Source organism: Numenius arquata, chromosome 11, assembly GCF_964106895.1.
Source record: "Numenius arquata chromosome 11, bNumArq3.hap1.1, whole genome shotgun sequence".
Classification (NCBI taxonomy): domain Eukaryota; kingdom Metazoa; phylum Chordata; class Aves; order Charadriiformes; family Scolopacidae; genus Numenius; species Numenius arquata.
Window position 1 is genome coordinate 39,076,734 of NC_133586.1, and position 9,339 is coordinate 39,086,072.

A 9,339-nucleotide genomic window follows, 5' to 3' on the forward strand; every position below is an offset into this window, starting at 1 on the left:
AGAGAATTTTCCTCCTTTTTCCTGATGTCTTGCTTAAAAAACAAAGCAAAGCAGAACTTTTTTGATGCTCCACCTCTAATCCTGCCCATCCTGAGCAGGGTAAGTGTTAGTTCTTGTGAGCAGCCACCGGGTAGTGCAGGCGTGACGTGGGGTGACAGCTTAGCAGTGGCCTGTTTGAGCCTGGTGACAGCCCCTCAGTGAGGCTGCAAGCTTTTCTGCAGCATATTTGGAGCGTGATTAAACTATTTGGATTTTTCAACACTTTGCTTAGACCCGGCTTCCTGGAGCAGAGTGTCTGAGGACTTTGATTTTTTTATGTGGCTGCTGCCAAAGCCAAGATGCGGACTTGGCAGTGACAGCGGGTCTGCTTTTAGTTCTCCGTGCTGTCCTGTACGATTTGGGCGCAGGTGGTGAGTTTGTCGAGTCCGAGCCACCCCAGGGGGGTGCTGGAGGACGGGCGGAGGGCTGCTGGGGACATGGGAGGGCTGCAGCGTTGTGCCATTGCTCTGGCCCCGAGTCTCTGCAGCTGGAGCCATGAGCGCTGAGCAGACAGATCTTGAATACAAACAGGCTTTATATTATTGCAATCTATTTATTATTTCCAGTTCTTCAGCTGATGGACAGAGAGGAGTGATGGGTTTGGAACAGGATCATAAATTCTTAATGTTTAAGGAACAGACCTTTTCTCTTTCCGTTTGCTTGTCCCTTCCTGCTTTGGGGGAAGAACAGAGCAATGGAAGTTCCCTGCCTGAATGGGGTGTTGCTTCAGCAGAATCCCTGTGTGGGATTCCCTCTGCATCAGGCTGGCAGCATTGCAAACACGCTTCACAACTGAGGCCATCGTTAACTGCTTTATTACCACAAAATTTACTTGCCCGATTCAACCACGGTGGTGGAAAAAGAAACTTTTATCCTGATGCTCAACTTTTGCAAGATGTAATGTTAAGAACCTGACAAAAGCAATTGTAGAAAGCCTATGTTAAGTTAGAGGTTTTTATTAGCAGGGTGTTCCAGATGTTTTGATGACTGTCCTCTAGGCTGTTGTTAGCTGCATGTCCCACTGTGTGTCACTGCTGAAAACCTCAGTGTAGTGGAATCCTTGCTGCCGGTTTTTGCGTTTAGGGAGAAGCCGGTGCTTGCTCTAGAGTCATGGCTGCGCTGCTTTTCCTTCCCACTGATGGCGAAGTTGCCGGAATACCCCGGCGGTATCTTCAGACCGGCACAATTCTGCAGCGCGGAGGGTCCAGGCAGGGCCTGATCCTTATTGACCAACTGCATGAAGCAAACCTGGCGTTAGTCAATCATAGGGCTTGGGTGTTTAAGCAAGGCATGCAAATAGCAGTAGGACGGGGAAAATAACAGCTGCCAAGTGCTAGCTGGTAGCTTGTGGAAAACGGGGCACAAGTTTCCAACTCCCAGTGTTCCTCTCCCATGTATCCTGGTTGTGCTGTGTTGGTAAACAGGCAGATTCCCAGCTCTTCACTTGTTTCTCTTGTCCAGCCAAGCCCAGGGTGAGTGCTTTTAACGTGCCAGTGCCTCCGGTAACGTGTTTTGCTGCTGCTCTTCAGTTATCGCCTCCTCTCGCTGTCCTGACCGGAATGACAAGACGTAGAGGTGTCCTGAAGGATGGAATTTCTCTGCAAAGGCGGCAGCTGTCACAGCAGGTCTTGTGTGCCGGTGAAGCAGCAGTGAGACAATTTGGTGTCTCCTGCCATTCTCCACGAGCCAGGGAAGAGGACAGGCTGTACGGGATGTTTTGTACGGGAGCTTACGGTGACCTGCTCGGATCAACGAGGAGGACTTGGCTGGCTACCTTAGGTCTAAACGCCCTTGTGACAATGGCTGGCACGAGGGGAATTCAAAATGGTCCCAGACTTGAGCTTGTTCCAGTCCCGTTGGAGAGAACGACAACCCGAGACCACCAGCTTAGCTCTCCCAAAGAACACTCTCCCCTACCCTGCGAAGTATGTTGGAGTCTAGCGAGAAAAGCATCCGCGGCGGTGGGGAAGGGGGCGGCGGGGTCTACAGCTCGTCGCTCTCCGGTAGAATCCGCACCCAGCCTTGGGGCGTTCTGTTGAAGTTGGGTCTGCAGGAGATCACCTCCAGAGCGCTCAGGTTGTCCAGCTCGGTGGTAGGCACCGAGAACAGGTCGCTGACCAGTGCCCTGTCAAACGGGGCAGGAGTCCTGCAGCAGGAGAAGAGGACACTTAGCATGGCAGGAGGAGAGGTTGGGCATGTTGTAAAGGGCTACAAAGATGATCAGGGGACTAGAACATCTTGAGGGACTTGGGTCTTTTTAGTCTGGAGAAGAGAAGACAGAGGGGATCTTATCAATGCTTGTAAGTACTTAAAGGGTGGGTGTCAGGAGGATGGGGCTGGTCTTTTTCAGTGGTGCCCAGTGACAGGACAAGAGGTATCGGGCACAAACTTGAACATAAGAAGTTCCATCTAAACATGAGGAGGAACCTCTTTACTTTGAGGGTGGCAGAGCACTGGAACAGGCTGCCCAGAGAGGTGGTGGAGTCTCCGTCCCTGGAGACATTCAAAACCTACCTGGATGCGTTCCTGTTCAACCTGCTCTAGGTGGGCCTGCTTTGGCAGGAGGGTTGAACTAGATGATCTCCAGAGGTCCCTTCCAACCCCATATCATTCTGTGAAGAAGCAGGTCTGGATTTACTAAGTGAGCCCAGCAGCAGCCTAGCAATGCCTGTAGCAAATGACAACCCTCTTCTTCCTTCCTGGGATGCTGTTAGGGCCTTTGCAAGCCCAGTGAGGTGCTTCTCCTGTACAGAGCCAACCTCAACCCAAGCTTTGGCAGGTACAGAGCAGGGTTTGGTGCCTATGATAGAGAGACCTTTATCATAGTTTCTTCTGATGGTCTCTGCCAACAGCAGAGATGTTTTGCATGGGAAAGGGGTTAGGTTAAGAGAGCAGGTGACGGTGACAAACCCCCTGGTCTTTAGAAAGTGACTCGTCCGCAGCGAATGTGTTCTGCAGAGGGAAGAGGCTGATAGTGCTGACTCCTGATAGCTCTAGCACGTGTGTAGGCAAATGTCTTTCTCCTGGCCCTGGCTCCACTCTGCCTTTTGGGACAGATTCTCTTGAACTATGACTAACAGGAGGAGCAGTGCGGGGGCAAGAACTGTCATCCCTTTCTGGAGAAATGTGGAAAGGGACTGGGGAAGAGAGTGCCAGCCCCCAAAGAGCCAAGAGTGTTGGTTTTGGAGCAGCACATGGAGGCTGAGCTATCAATGAGGCAGAGCTGGGAGTGTTTGCTTTGGGAAGAGCTGCTCAAACATGAGGAATGTGGCACTGTTTTGCAACAGAGGAGAAATAAAGGGGGGAAAGGTAAACGAGAGAGGTTTGTTCCAGAAACTTTCTCCCTTCTGGGGAAAGACAGTCCTTTTCAAAGCTTGGTTTTCATTCTCTCTTAAGGCAGCACACCTTAGCAAGGTGGCCGAAGGTCCTTGCATCACAGCCTGAACGTTTGAAGTCGGGAATAAATCAATCTGCTTTAAGGCAGTTGCTATTGAGATGGTGAACTTGCCCTGTGACCCATGTGGGCCATGCTGGGATTCACCTAGCTTTAGGCAAGACCACTGGCTTCTTGCTAGCCGGTTTGTTCCAAAAAAGCTTGTTTTTCCGCAGTTTGGTATTTGATGAACTGAGAAGTGATTTAAAAGCCAACAGCTTGGAAGATCATGAAAAGCCCAGTTAAAAGCAGATTGGCTCTCTGAGTCTTCATGCCTCAGTGAAGAATTAGAGGAGGTGGCGAGAGGCTTGGTGTTAAATTAGCATCCATCTGTATTAAATAACCATCCAAGCCTTTAAATAGAAAGGCAACATCTGAGAGGGGAAAAATAGTACGGGGTAAAGCATTATTCAGAAACATGCCCTTGCTTCAGTCCCTGTCCATAAATAAATGCCGAGACAGGAAGATGGCTGAATGTTGGAAGAAAAGAGCCCAAGCGTCTGCAGCAGCTCCTTGTTCTCCCCCCTGTGGCATCTCCTCGGATGTTACTGCTCCAGGAAAGCTGGAGATGGCTCAGTGGCTGGGAAGGAGACCCTGAGGGAATCACTAACACAGCCCCTTTGCTTCCCCACTGCTACCCATAGGTTCTTTTCATCCTGTTAACCCTGTCACTTCTCTCTCTCCCTCAGTCCCACTCCAGTGCAAACCAGTGCGCTGCCACGCTTTCACTGGTGTGGGAGGGGAAACGCAAGAGGACACCTCACCAGGCACCGTGGCAAAGCCTCAGGGCTGAGGGAGAGGAGCAAAGGGACAGTGGCAGCATCATCTCTGCTCTGTTGGTTGGGCTGATCTCTGCCCTTTGGGATGCGATTCCCATGCAGAGGGGTTGTAGCCCCACACAACCTCTTCTGCCAAGCGGTCAAAGCCCAGCAGACGTGTCCCCTGTGACTCAAACCCAACCCCGGTGTGGGCTGAGAGAAGCTGCCGTCTGCAGAGGCCCAGAACCATGGTAGATGGTTTGACATGGAACAGTGCTGTGTCCTGGTAGGGAGCTCGCCTATTGGAAGGTGACTTTGGCCAGGTCACCAAGGCTAATGTGCTTTCATCCTCACGAAAGAGGCTTTCAGTGAGGAAGAGAACCAGGACCTCAGTTGGCAGATTCCCTGGGATGGTGTCCAGCTTTAAAGTTCAGTTCTCATTATTCTGCCTTGGGCTGCTGGTGCTTTCCTACCACCAGGTCTCTATCTCCTGGATCCCCAGCAAGCATCTGTCCAGAAAGGAGATTTTCCTTGGTGTTCTCTGCTCCAGGGTCCCAACCTCGACCCCAGTGTGATTTGGAGGTGTGAGGAGGCACAGCAGCCGTGCTCTGTTGGCAGCAGCCACAGGGCTTGGAGCTTGCCAGGCTGAGCCACCAGAAACTCCCCAGCCTGGAGGCTTCGGTCTCAAGCAGGTGTTTGGAAGGAATCTGGTGACCTCTTAGCACTTTGTGGGAAGATTAACCTTACACCCCCACCGCTTCCAGCAGCTGCTTGGGTACCTTAAGGAAATTAGGAGAGAGATTTGGCACTGTTTGTGCCATTCCTCCACCCAGCCCAGAGCTGAGCCCGGCTGGGAACAGCAGTGATTCCTTCTCCAGGAGCACATGCATGAGAATTAGTCCTCCCAGATTTCATGCCCGAGGTTACCCAGTGAGGTCAAGCTACTTAAGGCTGCATAAGCCAGTGGTGGAGCTGAGAGGAGATCTGGGGAGCTGCTGGAGGCAGGGACCTTTGCAGAGGTGCCACAGATGAGCTCCTGATCAGCAAAAGAGCAACCTGAGCCCTTGCTTCTCCCCTGTGGTGTATAAAGAGGGCATGGACCGTTGCGTTTCCCTGTCAGGATGTTAAGTGCTTCTTAAGGCTGAAAGATTTGGCCAAGGGATGGACAGGCTGGTGGTGCCAGCTCCTCAGCCAGCATTACCTGTTGAAGCTTCTGAAGTCCCATGGAGAGGGTCTCATGGGCAGCTGGTTCTTGCCAGGCACAGCATTGTCCTTGTCGCTGAGGAGCGCCTGCCATGGGGAGCGGTAGCCCTTGGGGATGGCGGTGACGTTGAACTTCTCCGGGGGGACTTCTTTGAGGGGGCCTGAGTATCCTGTGTGGGGAAGAGATGGCATGGGCTTCTGTGGCCACAGCTGGGCTGGGGCAACATCCCAAGCAGGGGAGGGGAGGCTGGGAACAGCCACAGAGGACATGCTGCTGGAGGCAGGATTACATATGTATATAGGATAAATATATGTTATATATTTATATGTATAAAAACTCTGGGGGAGGGTTTAGCTGCTCTGGAAGCAGCAGCTCAAAGAGCTCCACATTACTGAGACTACAACAGTGTTGGCTTTGGGGTGTAGGTGACATTTACCTGGGGCCAGAGCGTCGGGGTTGAGGACTTTGCTCATCTGCAAGACTTTCTCTGTCTTCTTGGGCACTTGGGGGGGGCCACCCTGGGGCGATGCTGCCACGTGGAGCTCAGAGTGATAACTCTGCTCACCCCCGGCGTCCTCCCCTGCCTGCAGAGGGGACAGTCAGCGGGTGTGGGGACCTCCCCATGTCCCAGTTGGGACTCAGGAGGCTGTTGAAAGCACCTCAGAGCTTCCTCCACCTACTCACCGTCCACTCGTTTGCCATCCCCTCCAGGTCGCCTTTCTCGGTGTGGTGTGAGCCACCCGGCCCTGGGAGCTGCAGGAGGTGAAGAGAAGGGTTAGTGGGTGCAGAGAGGGACTGTCACCCTTGCTCTTTGATGCTTGCCCATCTCCATGCCCAGCCCACCAAGCCATCCTTCATCTTGGCGTAGCAAGCAGCTGAGCGTGGCTGCCCTGCCAAGAGACCCCCATTCCCTCCAGGAATCACTTCCCTGCAAGGGCTGCAAGAGTCAAGGAAGGGCTGTCCCCCTCAGAGCCAGGGGACGAGCCACAGACCCACCTCCTTGTAGCTGCTGGGATGCTCATAGACGAAGCGCTGCATCCGCTTCTGGCGCTGATGGAAGAGCTGGGAGCCACGGTTATTCCCCAGGGAGAGCTCCTCAATCATCAGGTCCTGTGGGGTGCTCATCTTCTTGCCCAGGTCCAGCTGGGGCACTGGGGAGGCTGGGGGAGAGCAGAGCCACAGCTGAGGCCACTGCAGCACTGGGGAGCCCCTGTCCTCCCGGTCTGTCCCCTCCCCAGGGTCCCTCATGGTTCAGCCTTGCACCCGGAGCTGCATTTCCTTGATGGGGGGAATTGTTGGAGAGTTACCTCAGCTCCAGAGGCTCAAACAGCCTCTCCTGCCCCAGTGCATAGACCCCCCTCCAGCCTTTGACAGGCAATTGCTGCCCCTTGGGGCTGTAGTGCAAGAGGGGATGGAGAAAGCAGGCACAGAGGCCCTGGGGAGTGGGGCCAGTGGCCACAACCAGAGCTGGGTGGCTCCTAGGCAGGGCAGGCAGTGCTGCCCTGGGACCAGTGGCACCCCCCAGTTCCCCCTTACCTTCTTCAGGGCCCGGTTTCATGATGGTCATCACTTGCTTCCGTGCTCCCGGGGCAGCTCTGTGGGAGAGGGACAGATCCCACGCGGCTGGAAGAGAGAGGCAGCCCCAGGGTGACACCAAGCACGGGGACATCTCAGCCCCAGGTGTGCCATGGGGAGAGACCAGGCTTTGGCTGAGCGTCTCCCCTGGCCAGGATCATCCCTGAACACCTCCCCTGGCCAGCCTCATCCCTGAGCATCTCTCCTGGATAGCACCATCCCTGAACACCTCCCCTGGCCAGCATCATCCCCATCCTACTCTCCATTCCCTTCAATACATATAAGAAAATGTCCAAAGCATGCCACCCTTCAGCCCCTGCTTGTCGTCTTTCCTCTCTGCCTTTCTTTAGGGCAAAAAATGTCCCCAGCTCTGTCCTTGCCCACAGCGAGCCAGAGTCCTGGTGTCCTGAGCCCCCTCGGAGTGGCACCCACAGCCCGCAGCCTGCCAGGCGAGCAGGGGCCCTGGCTGCCACCCCACCTGCACCTCTGCCTTAGCAGAGCTATTTTCAGCCACTGGCCCCAAGGGTGCAGAAGACTCAACCCCGACCCTGCTAGGGAGCTGACAAGCCCGGTCAGCGGTGAGATGGGTCCAGGGCTGCTGGGATGGGCTGCTCCTTTGCAGGGAGGTGGCTGGAGATGAGACCATCCCTGGTCTGAGCCCCCCATTGCCCACCCGCAGCAGCACCCTCCGGTGCTGCCGGGGCGTTCGGCTCAGCAAGTGCAAGAAGCGGGGGCGGTGGCTCGGCCCTGTTTGGTGCATTTGGTGTCCCTCAGCTGGGGCTGGTGCTGTGCAGCTTCCCCTAAGAGCCCTGGAGACCAGGGGGTCCCCGTGGGGCTGTGGGTGCCTGGCACACAGCTCCCTGCCAGCTGAGTTCAACATTGACCATCCACATGGTGAGCCTGGGACCTGCACCCATCCTTCCCTCAAACCCCTCCGGGGAGACCATACCCTGACCCCCACGGTGGGGACGTCCCCACCACCGAGACTGGGATGTCCCCAAGCCCCGTGCACCCACCCAGCCGCTGGCCCCAGCGTTGGACCTCACCTCCTCTACCCGGACAGGGGACACCTCAGATGCCAGGGACCGAAGGTGCTCTCCTGCTGTGCTGGGGATGAGGCTGAAGCCAAGGTCCAGCCACCAGTGCTCGGTGGTCCCAGCTGGCCCTCTGCGGCACCCCCAGGCTCCCTGCTGCTCGCCCCGACCCGTGCTGGGCTCCAGCCCAGATGCCAAGGTCCGGCTGTGGGACAGCAGTTATTTCTGGCTGAGAAAGGGGGCGGAGCGGGGCTGACCCTTGGGGACCGGGGACTCTGTCACCCCGGCACGGAGCAGAACTGACCCTTGGGGAACCAGCATTCTGTCGCCCCGGCACAGAGCAGGGCTGACCCTTCGGCACCAGGGTGCTGCCACCCCAGCACAAAGCGGGGCTGACCCTTGGGGACTGGGATGCCGTCGCCCTGGCAGAGCAGAGTTGTCCCTTGGGGATCAGGATGGTGGCCATGCAGCAGCAGCAGGGGGTGACCGTGTGCCATGTGTGCCCAGGCCACCTCGGGGACGGATCGGAGCCAAGCAGGCCAGGCTGGGTAGGATAACAGCAGTTTATTTCTGAGCTGGGTATACAACTGTGTGGTGAAGGCGGGTTGTGGTGGCTGGTGGAGCAAGGTGGGGGGCTGTGTTCTGGGAAGGGCAGGCTGCAGGGCCGGGGAACCCCAGGGGACAGGTATGGGCTGGCTCCAACAGTGTGTCCTGGGGAAAGGGAAGGGGTGACAGGGGCTCCCTGAACGGGGAATGAGCCAGAGCCCCAACAGCCCAAATGCATCCTCCTTTCTCGGTGCTGGTCTCACCGGCACCAACGCTGTGTCCCCTGGGTGGGGGGCTGCGGTCATTGCCGCAGCATCTCCTGGCCCCTCAACCGGCTCCTGCTCAGCCCTGGGTGGGGACAAGTGCTTTGGGGACTCATTGCCCTCCCAGGCACCCACTGCTCTCCCCAGGCTCTGCCACGTAACTGTGTCCACCCTGATGCTCTCCTCTCCCCATCACCCTCCCACCCTCTGACACTGCTGCCCTTGGGGGGGGGGGTCTCTGTCCATCCCCCCAGCCCCTTGCAGGGCTCCCATGGGGACATGTCCCCAAGACACTCTCAGCATCGTCTCCTGCAACAAAACCTCCTTCAAACCCTCTGCAACCTGTACCGCTTCCTTTGCCCCCCTCCCAGCCCCCCACCTCTTCCCACCCTCCCTGGCTGCCAGAGCCCCCACCGGTCCCCGTGTGCCCCTCCATCCCACAGGGGTGGGGACAGGACGGGGTGAGTGTGGGGATGGGGACAGTGAC

At 56.3% G+C, this 9,339-nt stretch overlaps 1 protein-coding gene across 1 annotated transcript; it reads right to left on the bottom strand.

Annotated features, from left to right (window-relative positions):
* Nucleotides 1-575: 575 nt before the first annotated feature.
* On the bottom strand, nt 576-8,210 carry MYOZ3 (myozenin 3). The gene is made up of 7 exons (XM_074156224.1): nt 8,056-8,210; nt 6,971-7,057; nt 6,431-6,594; nt 6,119-6,187; nt 5,871-6,018; nt 5,432-5,603; nt 576-2,185 (listed from the first exon to the last, which is right to left on the bottom strand). The coding sequence occupies exons 2-7, from the start codon at nt 6,999-7,001 to the stop codon at nt 2,023-2,025; spliced, it is 747 nt and encodes a 248-aa protein (XP_074012325.1). The 5' UTR covers nt 7,002-7,057; nt 8,056-8,210; the 3' UTR covers nt 576-2,022.
* Between the last annotated feature and the right edge of the window lie 1,129 nt (nt 8,211-9,339).